This window comes from Staurois parvus, unplaced genomic scaffold, assembly GCF_062004578.1.
Source record: "Staurois parvus isolate SC_StPar_1 unplaced genomic scaffold, SC_StPar_1.0 ptg000287l, whole genome shotgun sequence".
Classification (NCBI taxonomy): domain Eukaryota; kingdom Metazoa; phylum Chordata; class Amphibia; order Anura; family Ranidae; genus Staurois; species Staurois parvus.
The window spans coordinates 24064901-24083934 of record NW_028318083.1 but is presented as its reverse complement, the minus strand read 5'-3'; the positions used below and the strand labels follow the sequence as shown (position 1 = coordinate 24083934).

The 19034-nt window shown below is 37.1% G+C and overlaps 1 protein-coding gene across 2 annotated transcripts in view; it reads left to right on the top strand.

The window, feature by feature from the left end:
- The window catches only part of HIVEP1 (HIVEP zinc finger 1), a 294523-nt gene that overhangs the window by 210010 nt on the left and 65479 nt on the right, over positions 1–19034 (top strand). For both annotated transcript variants that reach the window (XM_089682322.1, XM_089682321.1), the window contains exon 4: positions 12974–18690. In XM_089682322.1, coding sequence (XP_089538448.1) covers positions 12974–18690 — 5717 coding nt within the window. The remainder of the gene's footprint in view (positions 1–12973; positions 18691–19034) is intronic.

Sequence of the window (19034 nt, the reverse complement as noted above, 5' to 3'; positions counted from 1 at the left end):
CGCGTTTCATCTATATATGACATCTTCAGGAAGCTTTACCTCAAAACAGATATGAGGCTGTAGACTCAGGAGTGCCTAAGCTGTTTCATACACCAGAAAGGTGCACTGCTGTTTTTAGAAGGAATTCAGACAAAGTAGATTTAAGAGTACTGCATAGGCACAGTTAACATTTCTAAATTTACCCTATAACACAGCAAATCTTTACTTTTAAAAGTTCATTTCACTTTAAATCCCACTGGCTCACTAGAATCACTGAAATCCAACAAATGGAAAACCTCAATATGGCTATGAAAGGCCAAGATGAGCAGTATTAGAAGATCTGGATTCCATACTTCTTTTATAAGCAAACACCCTTAGGCCTCATGTACACATGAACTCACCTAGTCGTTAAACTCTCCTGGCAGCAGAAAAATGTTAAACGCGTCAAAAACGCCTGTAAACACGGTACTGCGTTTACCTGTGTTTATCCACATTTAGCGCTTGGATATTTATTCATTTGATTGGCCAGAGTATTTTGCATTGACATGGATAAACACCCAAGTGTTAAACGTGACTAGGGTTTAGCTGCATTTAAACGCGTTTTTGCCGCATTTAGCGTTTTTTGGCCAAAACTCTGCTGCTCCTAAACTGTGGTAAAAGCCTATGTGTACATGGACACATAAGCTTTTATTGAGATGAGTTCAGGGGATTTGGCAAAAAAAACACCAAAGGCTACTAAACTCAGGTTTAGGAGCAGCAGTATACATGAGGCCTTAGCATCTCAACAATAAACCACTCACACACTTGTTGTGTCTGGACATGACAGATGTAGGTTACCAGGAGTGTGAGGAAAGGGACTTCCCATTCCTATCTTTCCATCCCTTTCCAACTCCTTTCCCCCACCTTTTTTCTTTCTTTTTCCCCTTATCTCTGTCTCTTCCACCCTGCAATCTGGAAATATTTACCTTTTCTGGTTTCCTCTGGAAGAATAAAAAACACAAAACATTGTGAGATGGCAGTATTTACCCCTAAGCGGAGCAGTTGGGTATTGTTTTTTGAGATATGAATCCCATATTGTAAGCGTGGTATGCTATCACTTGATACTATCTGAGTAATTAGAGTATCCTGTAATTTTGAGATTTTTGATAGGTATGATGGTATGGAAGTTTGGATTGCTTTGTATACTTTGTTGCATTATGCTATACTGCATTGTCAATTCTATTAAATAAAGAATTAAAAAAAAATCAGCTCTCTTTAACATAGAAAGAAAAAACTGATTCTAAGTCCTGCCATACATAACTGAATGTATTTTACCTTCTCCAGACTATGTACGGGGTTAAATTCACCTTCACGGTTAATTCTGTAGATTTTTTTCTATGTAGGATATAGTACCATATAAACCAATTTTGTCCTAATTCCCCATTTTTCTTTCACATATTGAAAGCAAGTATTCTTTATCATAGGATTTCAAGTGCTACCCTAATAAAACTGTATTTAGCATTTGACGTAAATGTACTGCACAACAGAAACACTATGCATTTTTTAACAATTACGTGTTTGTAGGCTTTGCTGTCTGTGGCTCTGTCATATTTAATGTACGGCTCCATTAAAAAAAAAAGCCAGGGGAGGATAGCTGGAGATGAGACTGTTGGGAAGAAGGTAGGTGTTATAATAATGCGTGGGTTTGAGTAGGCTAGTACAGGCAGCAGTGAGAATTAGTACAACAAAAGCATTGCTGATATTTTCAATGCAGTGGTGGAATTTGTGAAGAAATCTGAGCCTGGACAGAACAGGTACTGAATGGTATGTAATGCATTGACCGAGCATGATCTTATTTTATTGTATGAATGAACTACTGAATGTCTCCTGGCTTAACTATTTGACTTTACATTCTTATTATAAAGACTTCAAATCTCTGCATTCAGATCCATTTTTTATGAATGAGATATGATTTCCTGCTTTCTCCATTGAGCGAAGACTGATAAATATAGCACCCACAGTTAGAGATTTTACATCACCATATCTCAAACGTATAAAATGACCACTTGACTAGATCTACTGCAGAACATTGCAACAATAACTATTTTCTCTTGATGCTTTTAGACTGCAGAGCGTCATTTTGTAATCGAAAGCTTCTTTCATTTATTCCTGTATACAATTACTACAGTTAATGAAGATAGTTTCAGTGCATCAAAGGAAGAAAATACACCTCTACCAACTATGTAGTTCGTTAAATTGTAATTTGTGTTCGTCTCGCAAAACAAACAGTAGGCAGAAGATTGGAATGGTTTACCCTATGGAATAGACTTTTCTTTTTAATGCAAATGTATAGGCTAACATGAATCAGGGAGCAAAAGTAATGAAGTGTGAGTTTCTAACGCATAGATGTATTTAGATTTCATAATGTACAAATCTGGAAATATCCCTGTCAGTCACAAATATTAACATCCCTGTTGCCTGTCTTCCTGTGTATTTTAAGGTTGACTGCTGCATACAGAGAGGAGGTTCTATTTTAGGTTTTAGAATGATACAAGTATTTACCCGAAACTGTTTCTGCTTGATAATCTTTAAAAAAAAAAATCTGCAAATGCTTTATGATTTTCTTTGGAGATTACTTTTTTACCTTTAAAATATTTTTATGTTGCCCATAATTGCTTTTATCAAACCTTCTCCAGCTTAAAATGGCTGATACTCTAGAATATTAATTTGAACTAACGCACTAACATGACATGTAAATACAGTGCTGGCTAGCTCACATTTATTGTAGATATGAAACCTTTTGCATACATATTTGAGTGGTAATAATTGTGTTTTAAAAATGTTTTTTTAATTTCGGTTTACTTTTTTTCATATCTCTGAAGCCATTAAAGTGCAACTCCAGCCTTTTTTTCTAAATTGGGTAGGAAAGGAAGCTGTGCATGCAATGTCCCAGCAATTGTGATTTATTTATAAAGATATTGTAATGGTTTGTGCATTTCCAAATAGACATTTATTATAGGGTACAGGTACACCCATGCTATAGGATTTACACGACATTATGGGATTTTTTGAGAGAAACAGAGAACAGCAAAAGAAGGCTTTCCAAAAAATCAGCCAAGTGAGGGGGATGAGTTACTGATTCATTTCTATTTTATTGTATTATAACTGTCTTCTTCTATGTTGTAAAGCACTGCGCAAACTGTTGGCGCTATATAAATCTTTTATAATAATTGTGTGAGAACATTTTACTTTGCACAGTTGAGCCATTTAAACAGCCTTTTTAACAGAGCAACTAAGCAGAGCCTGGAAAACATTTAAAAATACATATGCAGAATTTCAAATTTACCTGCCCTCCATTTCTCTTTCCTTCTTTCTCTCTGTATGTATGTATATGTGTATGTAGGTGTATATGTGTGAAACAAAAATGTATATATATATTATACAGTATCTCACAGAAGTGAGTTCACCCCCTCACATTTTTGTCAATATTTTATTCTGTCTTTTCATGTGACAACACTGAAGAAATGACACTGCTACAATGTAAAGTAGTGAGTGTATAGCTTGTATAACCGTGTAAATTTGCTGTCCCCTAAAAGTAACGCTGGCAACAAAAGTGAGTACACCCCTAAGTGAAAATGTCCAAATTGGGCCCAATTAACCATTTTCCCTCCCCGGTGTCATGTGACTCGTTAGTGTTACAAGGTCTCAGGTGTGAATGGGGAGAAGGTGTGTTAAATTTGGTGTTATCACTCTCACTCTATCATGCTGGTCACTGGAAGTTCAACATGGCATCTCATGGCAAAGAACTCTCTGAGGATCTGAAAAAAAGAATTGTTGCTCTACATCAGTGTTTCTCAACTCCAGTCCTCATGGACCCCCAACAGGTCATGTTTTCAGGATTTCCCTCAGATGAAACAGCAGTGGTAATTACTAAGGCAGTGAAACTGATCAAATCACCTGTGCAAAATAATGGAAATCCTGAAAACATGACCTGTTGGGGGTCCATGAGGACTGGAGTTGAGAAACACTGCTCTACATAAAGATGTCCTAGGCTATAAGAAGATTGTTGGTAACAAGCCATGCATTCCATACAAGCTGTACACTCACTACTTTACATTGTAGCAAAGTGTCATTTCTTCAGTGTTGTCACATGAAAAGATATAATAAAATATTTACAAAAATGTGAGGGGTGTACTCACTTCTGTGAGATACTGTATATAGTGGGTAAAATAAGTATTGAACACTTCACCATTTTTTCTTGGTAAATATATTTCTAAAGGTGCTATTGACATGAAATGTTCACCACATGTTGGTAACAAGCCATGCATTCCATACATACAAAGGAACCTAAACAAATAAGTTCAGAAATTAAGTTATTTGTAATAAAATGGAATGACACAGGGAATAGGTATTGAACGCGCTAACTGAAACTTATTTGATACTTCATACAAAACCCTTGGATGTTAATGACAGCTTCAAGACTCCTGCATGGAGAAGCAAGTCGCATGCATTGCTCAGGTGTGATTTTGGCCCATTCTTCCACACATCTTCAAATCTTGAAGGTTCTGTGGGCCTCTCCTCTGAGCTCTGATCTTTAATTCTTTCCATAGATTTTCAATTGGATTTAAGTCAGATGAATGGCTGTATTAGCAGCTATATTAGCTTTGTGTTTGGGATCATTGTCTTGCTGAAATGTCCACCCTCGTTTTATCTTCATCATCCTGGTAAATGGCAGCCGATTTTTATCAAGAATGTCTTGGTCAATTTTTCCATTCATCCTTCAAAGACACGAAGTTTGCCAGTACCGTATGCTGAAAAACAGCCCCGCGCCATGATGTTCACACCTCCAAACTTCGCTGTAGGTATGGTGTTTTTGGGGTGATATGCAGTGCCATTTTGACCTCTAAACATGGTGTGCATTATGGCATCCAAAGAGTTAAATTTTGGTCTCATCTGACCAGATTATATTCTCCCAGTATTTCACAAGCTTGTCTAAATGTTGTGAAGCAAACTTTAAATGAGTTTCAACGTGCTATTTCTTCAGCAATGGAGTCTTGCGTGGTGAGCGAGCATACAGCCCATATGGAAGAAAATGTATTTTAAAAATATATTTTTTTAAAATATATTCTTCAGATTTTTTTTAACATATAAAAAAGTCATTTTAACATATATTTGTAAATGCATTCCAAAAATGTAGATTTGTATTTTTAAAGACATACAGTATATTTGAAAAGTAACTTAAAAAATATTTTTCATATAATTAGTAATAGCGCATTTCAAAATGCAGTATATATATTTATTGAAATATATTGAATATGGCCAGAATTGTAGCATTTCAAATATATGGCAATATATTTGGGTAGAATATATTTCAAATATATTTTTCTTCCATATGGGAGGCCATGGCAGCTGAGTGCATTACCTATTGTTCTCTTTCAAACAATTGTACCTGCTTATTCCAGGTCTTTCTGAAGCTCTCCACAAGGGGTCCTTGGCTCTTCGGCAACTCTTCTGATAATTTTTTTCACTTCTCTGTAAGAAATCTTGCGAGAAGCACCGGGTTGTGGTTTATGATGAAATTATGTTCTTTCCACTTTCGGATTATGGCCTCAACAGTGCTCACTGGAACATTCAGAAGTTTAGAAAACCTTCTGTAACCAGTGCCATCAGAATGGTTTGCAACAATAAGGTTGTGAAGGTCTTGAGAGAGCTCCTTGCTTTTACCCATCATGAGATGTTTTTTGTGTAACACCTTTGTAATGACACCTTTTTTTAAGGCCATCAGTTGTGACTGAATCAGCAAATATTAATTTGCACTGACAAGGGGCAGGATTGCTCTCTAATTACTGATAGATTTCAGCTGGTGTCTTGGCTTTCCATGCATTTTTGCACATCCCTTTCTTCATGTGTCCAATACTTTTTTCCTGTGTCATTGTATTTTATTATACATAACTTAATTTCTTAACTTATTTGTTTTGTTTTCTTTGTATGAATGGATTGCATGGGTTGTTATGTAATGTCAATAGCACCTTTTAGAAATAATTTTACCTAGAAAAATGGTGACATGTTCAATACTTATTTTACCCACTATAACTACCTTGTGTCGTTGTGACGCATTTCCGGTTTGTACTCCGTACGTCTGACGTCACTTCCGGTGAGTGGAGCGCACGCTGAGCGGTGCGTTCCAGCGGCCATCTTTTGGGATCTGTATATGCGGTGTCTCTGTAGAGCTTCTGCTGAAACCTGGAGCTGTGATGTGAGATTCCGTGGGAGGTTGCCTTGCATCTACTGTTTATCTGGAAGAAGCTGATCCTAATAAATATGCCTTTTTAAATTGAATTGAATGTGAGTGACCTCAATCCTTGATTTCACTTATGAATGGTGTCTTACAATATTACACTATCTGAGATTTTTTTCTCCCTGGTCGGATGGTGGAGCCTATGGTGGAGAGGAGGATTCCTATAGAGTGGATACGAAAGAGGGTGTAGGATCCCATAAAATTCCTAAGAGGCGTTTTTTTCACCTTTATCTGGTGAGTGCATTTGATATTGGTTTTCACGGGTGGAAGGTGGAAGTTCCTCTATATTAGAAGAAGAATTTGAAAATATTTTTTTCTCTTTTTTTCTTTTTTTCTTTTTTTGCACTAATATTTTTTTGAACTTTGGTTTATTTTGATGGACTTTACCACTGATCAATTTTTTCACTTATGTTTGCACTTTGTAATATTGATTTCATGTAAAGGTCTATGTTTGCGCTGTTTTTTCCTTATTTTCATTGTTTGTGTTGATCACAGTGCACAGCAGCAGGATAGAACCTGTATTAGAGTGTTTTACTAGGCGCAGGAATAATTTTTAGTTTTTTACCTTGTGTCGTGTTGCTGTGCTTTGTCTTGACATGGCGTATGACCTGTGACATGAAATAGTTTTCCACAACCTCGCCTTTTGTAGCAGAGTTTGGCTGTTCCTCACCCATTTTTAAGCCTCCTACTCAGCTGTGTCTGTTTCAGTTAATAACTGTGTTTCAACCTACATATGAAATTGATGATAATTAGCACTTGCTTGGTATAATTGATTAATCATACACTTGACTCTAATCCTACAAAATCCCTGACTGTGCATGTGTACAAAGTGTGCAAGTGTAAAAATCGATACTGCTTTGAAGCCAAAGGGTAGTCACACCAAATATTGATTTGCTTTAAAAAAAATGTTATGTTCACTCACTTTGCATTTGTTAATTGAAACAATAAACAATTAAAATATATATTTTTGAAAGCATTCTTACTTTACAGAATTTCTTCACACCTGCATACACAGTATAAATTTTAAACACGGCTTTAATGCATTTATAGGAAATCTCTATGTATTTTCTAGTATACTATATTTTAAATATTCTAAAAGCCTGATTACGTAAAACAGGTAATTGGCTATAGGTTCCATTGTTTCTTCCTTCAACCTCTGTTGTTATTATTATAATTATTATTTTACAGGATTTATATAGCGCCAACAGTTTCCATAGTGCTTTACAATCTAAAGGAAAACTGTACAGTTACTATATAATACAATACAAAATGGTTACGGGGGGGGGGGGCTTATTTAGACTTACAGTCTAAAGAAGATGGGGACTGCACTACTACTGGGTGATCTGCTGCGGCATCTATTGCCTTTTGGTCCTGCTCGAAGGAAAGGAAAGTGAAGTTACCCTTTCTTAAAAAAACATCGTACCTCTTCTAATGTAGTGTCATTTGCAGAATTATTTACATTTCTTTATATAAATGCATTGGGAAAAGATCAAGTATAGCTCCCCATCAGAAACTGTCCAGCAGTCATAAACTTAATTGGTTAAAGCCCCATTAACCCAGAGACCACTTTGAGCTTTGCAATCCACTTTGGTCCCTTCACCGCCACCTTTGTAAAGTAGTCTTACTGGGCTAGCTTTACCGTCCTGTCACAATAGAAGTTTAAGGGTAATTCAGATGAATTTTAAAAATAAAAAAGGTACTAATTTTTATTGTGTCATTCACCTAACTATATTTCATCTCTTGGTCCTCATGCTTGGTCATGCTATTATTATAACCACTGTTCATTTACATAGTTTATCTCTATCAGGCACGATTGTTAATGTTTTATTTTGCTGCTTTAATTTGGTGGGGAAAGGCATAATTGGTGCAATTCCTGGGCTGTAAGGTAAGGAAGTCATTTGACTAGTCTCAGTCTCTAATCTTTGCAAAGTTCCCAGACTCCTCAGTCCCAGGTTTCTATGCTTTCAACTTTGCTTCTAAGTGTTTGTTAGATTACTTCTAGCTAGATGGGAAGGGACTTTTTCTTTGACAAAACCCAATGGTGGCAAGGCTACAAGCTATAGCTGCAAATCTAGAAAGTGAACTTTTGTATACTTGCAAGAATGTTTCAGAAAGTTATGGAGGACTCTAGCTAACAGGTACAAGGGAAGACAATCTTGGTTAAAAATGGTGTCACAAAAACAACTTTGGGAAAACTGGCACTATTAGATGGAAGCATGGTGACACTTTTCTAGGCATGTCTTCTGTTTAGTTTTTTAGATGCAGAAACTGAAGCTAACTTTGAAGAACTGTAAAATAATTGATTCAGAGGCTCACTGCTATGGATATAAAAACATTGCATTATTAAAATATAAACCCCAAACCAAAAATGTAATATACTACAGTGGCTACATCGGGTTTATTTTTTAAAGCTTTTTCCCTACTATCTTTACCTGATGATCTGGATAGTAACACACCTCCTGTATTAAAATGTCCCCACTTTGGATGAATGAGCACAATGGCACCTTTGGACATCAGCATTTTATTTACAAGCAAATTTAAATACACTAAATAAATTGAAGCCAAACTCCAGCTAATACTGTATAAGCAATCACAGCAACAGGTTTTTTTTTTTCTTTTGGGATAAAGGTTTTACATAAAAGCTGATCATTGTAAGCACCCCTGCTAGTGTTAAGTGGTTTGTCTTATCTCTGTAATAAATACATTCTGCTGGAGTGTTTGCTCTTTTGAAAAACAATAGACGTACTGGCCAGATCACCAGTTGAAAATAGAAGAAAAAAAACTCTAAAATGGAAAACTAATGCAGCCACTACATCTAAGAAATGGTAAGGTGCAATATATTAAATGTTTGTCTTTGGGTATAATACCACTTTAACCGCAGATATACTTCTAAAGGGTGGCACGGGAGTGCAAAATCACGTATATATACAGGATTTTGCATTTCCAGGTAGGGTGGCGCGCGCGCCGCCATTCACGGCCACAGCCAGTGATTGCTGAGGATCTCCGACAGGGGGGAGAACTGTTAATAAACAAAATAGTTCTCCCTATCAGCTCATGCACACTGCTTTGAATGGCTGTGCACAGCACAGACATGCAGAGAAGTGCGCTTACAGTGAAGCACACAGGCACAGCTCTATAGTAAAACACACCCAGCACACAGTTAACCCTTTGATCGTCCCAGATGTTAACTCCTTCCTGCCCAGTGCTATTATTACAGTGTCAGTGCTTTTTATTAGCACTGATCACTGTATTGGTGTCACTGGGGATGTCAGTGACACCAAGTCAGTTCCCCCCTTTGTCAGAATGCCCGCCGCAGTCCCGCTATAAGTCGCTGATTGCTGCCATTACTAGTAAAAATTAAAAAAAAAATCCCAGTATATATACTGCCATTTGTCAACGCTATAACTTTCACGTAAACCAATTAATTTACAGTTATTGGGATTTTTTTTTAGCAAAGACATGTAGCAGAATAGATATTGGCCTAAATTTGTGACGACATTTGATTTTTAAAAAAATGTTTTACTGGACATGTTTAATAGCAAAAAGTAAAAAATATTGTTTTTTTTTCTCAAAATTGTCGGTCTTTTTTTCTTTATAGCGCAAAAATTAAAAACCACACAGGCGATCAAATACCACCGAAAGAAAGCTCAATTCGTGGGAAAAAAAGGACGTACATTTAATTTGGGTGCAGCGTTGCATGTTGTCAGTTAAAGTAATGCAGCGATGTAACACAAAAAATGGCCTGGCCAGAAAGGGGGGTAAATCCTCAGGAGGGCAAGTGGTTAAAACACATTCCCCTTTACTTCATGGGTAGACAATAATAAAAAAAAACAATAAAAATAAATACCTGAATTCCCCCTTTCTCATGAGTCTTCTCAGATATTTGACATTACATAGATATGTTGACTTTTCCTTAAAAGGTTTTATTTTATTTTGTCCCTCAGGACTCCCAAGCAGCCCTATTGGTTTGTAGTGATATCAATCATATCCATGGTCTTTACAGGAAAAGCTGACATTTGCATATAACTTTACCTACTTGTTTTAACATTGGTTTTCCAAATGTCATTTACAACATATGTACCACATTGAGATATATTTGTTTCACAAGCCTTTTCATGTTACTAAATATATTTCTAGTTCAGTCTACTACAACTTATCTACCAAACCTCAATTTTCTACAAACAAAATATTCAAACATGGTTTCCTTGTATGGAGTTGATTTGTATGATGATATTTAGAACTCCTCCTAGATATTCCCATACATGTGATTTGGTTTTCCGCTGCTACTAGCAGTTTTCTTGTTGCAGCACTGGGTTGATCCTTTAACTCTTTAAGTAAGTAGTGAGTGCAATCCAGAGGTGCTTCCAATGGGAACAGCGGTAGGTAAAAGGTTTTGTTTTAGTCTTTGTTGGTCAGCACTTGCAACTCCACTTGCTGTCTGGTGTTGTCTATTCAATATATGTAGTTCAGTTTTGCTAAGTGCTTTATACTACTTTCAGACAGTAGTCGTGATGCTATCCACTAATGTGTAAACAGAGATTTCTTGGTCACTTTAGAAGCATAATATTTTAATTTACATCTTTCTAATAATTAAAGGAAGGTATACCACCACTAGCTGTGAAATTTCGATTACTTCCAACATCATTTAATGAACTATAAACCTGAAATGAATAAGGTATTACACATCTTACTGTGGCGCTGTATTGTGCAGAGAGTTACTTTATTTGTGTTTCTCCCTATTGGTTCAACAATGTAATGGTTCACCTCACAGTCCGATATCACAGAAGGGAAAAGGCCAAATTGTTTTCTTTAGAGAAAATTTGCTATTGCGTAAAGCATTCCTGATTCTGTTTCATTTATTTAACAGTCTTCACTTTTTTTTCCCCGACAACTACAAGTTTTCTTTAATTGGTGTAAGGATGTAGTTTTGTAAGCAGTGAAAAATTAAAGGTAATGGTATGTTATTTATATCTATTTGTATTGCAACATTGCTACCTCCTTACCTCTAATGCAATAGAGCAAAATTAATACAAATATAACATTTGATATTCTTGTTGATTCCATAAACAATCACGTATTTATGAAATCTTTCAGTGGAGTCCTAGGTCGGCTTTCAAAGTCAATATTATTAGTTTTCCTTTCAAGTGATTATAACAAAAATATACATGTTTTTATATATTGCATGATATTCTGCAATCATCAAATGTCCAATTTTCAATTAATGTTTTTGCTTATATAGCTTTTTGTGTAGCATTCCCAATGACCAATGAGAAATTTTCTTTTTTTTTTCCTCGTGAAGAGTGAATGACTTATCTGTCTGCGCTAATCCACAGCTCTGAATTACTATTTTGCCACAATGTAAAATTATTTATTTTGTGATTGGTGAACTTTATGTGATGTGATACTCTATATTGCTACTATATACTATATTGGGACTCCTGCCTTTACACACACATGAACTTTACTGGCATCCCAGTTTTAGTCCGTAGGGTTCAATATTGAGTTGGCCCACCTTTTGTAGCTATACCAGCTTCAATTCTTCTGGGAAGGCTGTCCACAAGGTTTAGGAGTGTGTCTATGGGAATGTTTGACCATTCTTCCAGAAGTGCACTTGTGAGGTCACGCACTTATGTCGGATGAGAAGGCCTGGCTCGTAGTCTCCACTCTAATTCATCCCAAAGGTGTTCTATCAGGTTGATGTAAGGACTATGCAGGCCAGTCAAGTTTCTCCACCCCAAACTCGTTCATCTATGCAAGATCCTTATGGATCTTGCTTTGTGCACTGGTGTGCAGTCATGTTGGAACAGGCAGGGGCCATCTCCAAACTGTTCCCACAAAGTTGGGAGCATTAAATTGTCCTAGATGTCTCGGTATGTTGATGCCTTAAGAGTTCCCTTCACTGGAACTAAGGGGCCAAGCCCAAACCCTGAAGAGCAACCCCACGCCATAATCCCCCTCCACCAAACTTTACACTTGGCACAATGCATTAAGGCAAGTACCGGTTTCCTGGCAACTGCCAAACCCAGACACGTCCATCAGCTTGCCAGACAGAGAAGCGTGATTCATCACTCCAGAGAACACGTGGTTATATATATTTTAAAAAATATATTCTTAGATTTTTTTTAACATCTAAAAAAGTCATTTTAACATATTTTTACATATATTTGTAAATGCATTCCAAAAATATAGATTTAAATTTTTAAAGACATACAGTATATTTGAAATGTATTTTTAAAAATATTTTTCATATATTTTGTAATAAAAACGCATTTCAACATACAATGTGTGTCTGTGTGTGTGTATATATATATATATATATAGAATATGGCCAGAATTGTAGCATTTCAAATATATATGTCAATATATTTGGGAAGAATATTTTTAAAACAGATTTCAAATATATTTTTCTTCCATATGGGTCAGAGCGCTGGAAGTATAGTGCTAGCTATGCTCCTGGAGCTTAGTACAAATGTAAACTGTAAAGTTAAGCTATAGATCCACAAAATGGCATATACCTCATTGGACTGAATCCATAGTAACCCAATACAATACTGCATTCCCGTAGTTTAGCTTTAAGACAGAGAGCTACGCATTATGCCACTTTTATTCGTATATTTGTTGTTAATAAAAATTACCCGTTTATTTGTCCTTTTTTGTAGAAAATAAGATAATACTCTGGTCAGTGATTTATTATTTTTTATTTTTTTTTTTTTTTAGAAATTGTTGCTTTTGGCTCCCGAAGTTGCTCTGATACTGTTAAAGGCGTGAAGAGGAAAAAAATAGTAACAGAAAACCACCTAAAGAAAATACCCAAGTCACCATTAAAGAATGTCACCAAGGAGAAACAAAGGCATGATCTAGACTCTTACACATCATCCAGCTCTACCCCCTCAGGATCTGGTCATTTAAAAGAAAAGGAGCTTTTGCTGGTAGAACTACAAAAACAAAGCATCAGACAAAGCAAAGGTGCAAATTCTGAGCTAACTGGACAGTCTGCTAAGTCTGGGGTGTCAATGCAGGCTAAAAAACTGTCTGTTCCACCAGATTTGTGCAACGGAAGAATTGAAGGCTTTGATTTTGGTGGCAAAATGACTTTAATTAAGGACAGTAGTGCTTCTAGTGCATTACCAGTCAGTCAGAAAAGTGCAAATCATAACTCAGAGAACACCAATAAGCAGTATTCATGTGCAAATTCAGCTTTTGATGTTTTATTAAAAGCAATGGAGCCTGAACTCAATACTTTCAACCAGTCTCGGGCACCTTGTGGCACCCAAACAGAAAAGCAGGGGCATAATACCAATTCAGCACCTTCAGTAACATACATAAGTTCAAGTCCATCCTCTTCGTCTCAAAGGGAATCAAGTGCTAAATATTTACATTATCATCATGGACCTCAGAGTGGTCAGCCTTGCATGTCAATTAAACACTCTCCAAATACCCAGGGCCATTTAGGTGTTAAGGAAGAACAGTGTGAGATGCACATACCTGCTGCCTGTCCAGGGTACTCCAGTGCCCTGGATATAACCAAACATCAACAAGTTTATCATGTAGCTGTAACTTCTTCCCTAGTTAGTTCTTCAACTAATACGGTAACTCAGGTTCTTTCGCTGCCAGTAAATTCTTTATCTAACTCTTCAAATCTGTCTTTAAACTCCACATACAGTGTAACTCAAGTCGCCTCACTTATTACTGGGGAACAAATGTGCAATATTGTTCTGAAGGATCAAAAACCGAAGAAACAAGGTAAATACATATGTGAATATTGTAACAGGGCGTGTGCAAAACCCAGTGTTCTCCTAAAGCACATTCGATCACATACTGGGGAACGCCCATACCCTTGTGTAACATGTGGATTTTCTTTCAAAACAAAAAGTAATTTGTACAAGCACAAAAAGTCTCATGCACACGCCATTAAACTTGGATTAGGCATCCGAACCGATTCTGGTGGCATGCTCCTTTCACAAGATTCTGAAAAAGCACTTTTTATTAGTTCGGATGCAGATGACAGTGGAGAAAGTGATGAGGAGTATACTTCAGAGGAAAGACAAGAAGATCAAAGCCTTTCAAGCATGGAATTTCCAGAAAATGTAAAAATGGCATCTGCATCTGACAGCATTTCACAGAGAGAAGGAAGGTCTTCCTCAAACAGCCCCGTTGCAATGTTGCAAGACAGTTCTGACAACAGAATAGAGGCAAAACTAACAGAATTGCCTAAAGTTGTTGTTTATCCAGTCAGTGTTTCTCCATTGAGAGCTGATAGCCCAAAAGTTTTAGAATCTACTTCTGAACATTTTGTAGCACAAATGGCAGAATTAAAAACAAAAAACAAGCCTTTAAATGTTTTACGAATGTGCTCATTAAGCGAATTAGAGCAGTCTTCTCATAAAATTTGTGAACTAGTTCAAGTTGAAAGCAAACAGCCAACAAATATAACTCCTCATGCACAGCTACAGAGACAGCAAGCTACTGATTGCTCCCAGGAGCAGCAGAGCAAATGTCTCTTAAGTCCTAGAAGTTTAGGAAGTACGGACTCTGGTTATTTCTCCAGGTCAGAGAGTGCAGATCAAGCTATGACGTCTCCATCACCTTTCATTAAACTTTTGCCCTCATTTGAAAAAGATCTGTCTAAAAATGTAAGTTCTTTGGCACACCCAGCTGTTCATGGGACAATTGTAGTACAACCGGTATGTGTTGAGAAACCACCTTCTGCTACAGGAATAATGCGGCCTCCATTAGGATCAAAAACGCTTGAAGAACGTATTTCAAAGTTAATTTCAGACAACGAAGCATTGGTTGATGACAAACAACTAGATAGTGTGAAGCCAAGAAGAACCTCATTGTCGAGAAGAGGCAGCATTGACTCACCGAAGTCTTACATATTTAAAGATTCCTTCCAGTTTGATCTAAAACCTCCAGGAAGACGTACAAGCTCCAGTTCTGACATACCAAAGTCCCCTTTCACACCAACTGACAAGTCCAAACAAGTTTTTTTTCTTTCTGTTCCTTCACAATACCCTTCCATTGATTGTTTACCAATAACCAGAAGCAATTCAATGCCCACAACAGGGTATTCGGCTATTCCCCCTGTAATTCCAGCTTCCCATCCTCTCAGAGGAAGCCAGTCATTTGATGACAAAATAGGTACTCTTTATGATGATGTGTTTGTTTCAGGACCACCTTTGCCTCAGCAACCTGTTCATCCTCGCACACTTGTCAGGCAGGCTGCTGTTGAAGACTCATCAGCCACTGAACATTGTGGCCTGGGACCTGCTCGATCTGTTGATGAAAGTTATCCTACAAGTAAATCATTGCAGGATGTCTTGCTGCCTAGAAGTAAATCTTTTGTGCAAGGGTCTAGTTTAGACAAAATTAAAAAAACACATCAGGGTCGTGGTACAATGTTTGAATGTGAAACATGTAGAAATAGGTACAGAAAACTAGAGAATTTTGAAAATCATAAGAAGTTTTACTGTTCTGAGTTACATGGACCAAAGAGCAAAACTATAGCTCGAGAAACTGAGCATAGCACAACTCCATCTATTTCTCAGCCTCAAATTCTTCATTATAGAGTTGCTACTTCAACTGGAACTTTGGAACAGCCAATGCTTATCAGGAAACGAAGAAAGATGAAAAGTGTAGGTGATGACGATGAACCCCAGCAAAGTGAATGTCGTCAAATTCCAGAAAATATGGAACCTCTGAAGAATTTAGCAAGCACAAAACCCTCATCTACTATCACAATTTTAGGCTCACAATCCTGTACTGTTTCAAGTCCTCAAATACAGTTGGTAGCAAGAAACACAGAAAAAAATACTGATATGAAAATGCTTGCAGTAGACAAGAACACAAACTTTAGTTTAACAGAAAAAGTAGAACTTAAATGTCAGGGGACTGGTATTTCTGTAATTCAACACACAAATTCATTGAGTAGACCCAACTCATTTGAGAAATCAGAATCTGTTGAAAGAGTTTCACCAGTACCATTTTATGAACATCAGAAGTGTAATGCAAATAATCCCATGGATACAATTAATGTTCAAGAAGAAAAACCCCGTCATTCCTCTCGTAGCTCCTTGGGTGGATCAGTTGACACATCAAAAACAGACGTCCATGAAAGCCAGCAAAGTGCACTTACAGAAAGAACAGCATCAGTTCCTCAGTCTCGTCTGGTTCGCCAACATAACATTCAGGTTCCAGAGATATTAGTTACAGAAGAACCAGACAAAGATGTAGAGGCTCAAGGAAATGAACAAGAACCTCAAGAAAAATTTAGTTGGCCACAACGCAGTGGAAGTCTTTCCAGTTTGCCTACAGAAAAACTCCCTCCCAAAAAGAAAAGAATTCGGTTGGCTGATCTTGATAACTCATCTGCTGAATCAAGTTTTGAGTCTACCTATTCAAGAAGCTTGAGTCGAGAGAGCAGTTTATCCCGTGCCTCAAGTTTTTCAGCTTCATTTGACAAAGAAGAGACTTCAAAAACTGAGATTTTCTCAAACACAGATAGTGTAAACAAATCATCAGAGTTTCTTACAATTCCAACGGGTTTAAATGCGTTTGGTGTTCCAAGGGAAATGAGGAGAGCTGCTTCTGAGCAAATAAACTGCACACAACCTTCAATGGAAGTCTCAGACTACAGAAGTAAATCATTTGACTGCGGAAGCATGTCTAGATCAAGATCTATGTCACCAACTAATATTATGACTTCAAGATCATCTTTTGTGTGTAGAACAAATACTGGACATATTCCCCTATTAGAAAGGAGGAGAGGGCCACTTGTAAAGCAGATATCTTTAAATATTGCAGAAACTGGTGTCGCTACTTCTAAATCCAAAGTCCATCAGTCAGAAACACCTGTATTGTCACAGCAAGGCACGCATGCAGTAAACCGATCATTAATCGAATTTACAGTGTGCCCAAAAGAATCTTCTAAGCAAAAACCTGCAACAGAAAAACCTTTTTCAGCTGAAAACGCAAAGCTTGCGACACATACTGATGTTAATGTTTCAATAAATGCAACTAATACTAACTTGTTTAAAAAAGATTTTCCTGTTGGAGTGCAAAGTATGTTGCAAATTGATGGAAAAGAAAAGTATGCATCTCACAATAGGAATGATGTTAAAACAAGTTTTGCTCCCAAATATCAACTTGAATGTCAGAAAATCCAAAAGAACCAGTTTTGTACCACAAAACCAATTGCAATGATTTTGCCAAATAGCTCTTCTGAAGACAGCAGACTTAGCAGCACATCTTGGAATTTAAAGACTGATACTACAGACAGACCTGGTATATGTATGACCATGCAAAAACAAGGCAAATTATATAGTAATTTACAAAACACACATTCAGTAGTTGTTCCAGTTCATAACTACAGCAATTCTCTATATTACGGGTTTCCTTCAATTACTTCCCTCCCAGAGATTTTAGTAACGCAAGACCATGGAAATCAGATGGTTTTTAAAGCCAATTCAGGTACTGATAAAGAACCAGTACAGATGCCAAAGCCTAATGAGGAGCCTAGCAGACCACATGTAAGCTCTCCAAAAAACTCAGAAAGTTGTCTTCCACGATCTGCACCTCAAAAAGTTCCAGTAGCTGGCTTAGTCCCTCAGCAAGAGACCTCAGCCTCAAGCAAGCGAATGCTTTCACCAGCCAACAGCCTTGATATTGCTATGGAGAAACAGCAAAAGCGTGTAAAGGATGAAAGTGGGGCTGCAAGTAATACTAGTGGTCAGCAAGTGCATTTGATGAGCATGAATGGTATGGAGCCTGGTAAACAAAGAAAGCCAATGCTAGTAAGACAGTTTTGCACTACAGACCCAGGTGAAAGCTTGGATCAGGATGTTAATCCTGGAAAGTATAGCCCTGAAGATCGATCTTTGGGGTCACAGATCACCAGCTTCCATTCTTCTGCAAAGCCAATTTCTGATGTGAAAGAAACAATAGAATATGAAAAAAATAAATCTCCTGAACTTTCTGGTCCCAGTGTAAGAATGTCACCAGAACCTTCTACCAGCACTCAAGCATGCTCTTTGAAGCCTGCATATAGTAGTCAAGAGAGGTCATCTGTTAATACTAAAGCAGTTAGTATTCAAGGCCAAATAAAACTTGGTGCAGCAATATCAGTGGTAAATGCAGGAGACATGCATAGGCTGTCTTTTCCAAGCCTCAAAACATCAACAAGTTTCACATGGTGTTACCTGCTGAAGAGGAAGCCAATCCATCTTCCACAGAATGACCAAAAGACATCTGCCTATGCTTCCTGGACTATCAATTCTAATAATCCAAACCCACTTGGATTACCCACCAAAGTGGCTCTGTCCCTGTTGAATTCAAAACAGAAGTATGAGAAGTACATGTTTACTTTAGTGAAAACCTCTCACTCTAGGCATGACATCTTGGTGTATTCAAGCAAATGGAAGAGAAATACAAAAGAGGTAATAATGCAATTACTTGCTGATCAATATAAAATATTATTCTGCCCACTTAGTATGGAAAACTAAGGGAGAGAGTAGGAACCTTAAGGCCCCATTCACATATTTGTATTAATTTCTGTTAAGTTGTGTTTTCATTTGTTTTGCAGCACAGCACACAAGAATGCAATAAAGATGCATGCTATGTGCGTCAATGTATGTAATACAAATGTGCATTTTTAAACACAAAGCTTTTATTGGGAGCCATAATAATTTTCAGCTTCTTTCTACTCTTAGTAAAAAGTAGACCTATGCTTATGATCCCTCCAAATACCACCATAGTGCCAGAAGAATGTCCTCTTCCACTT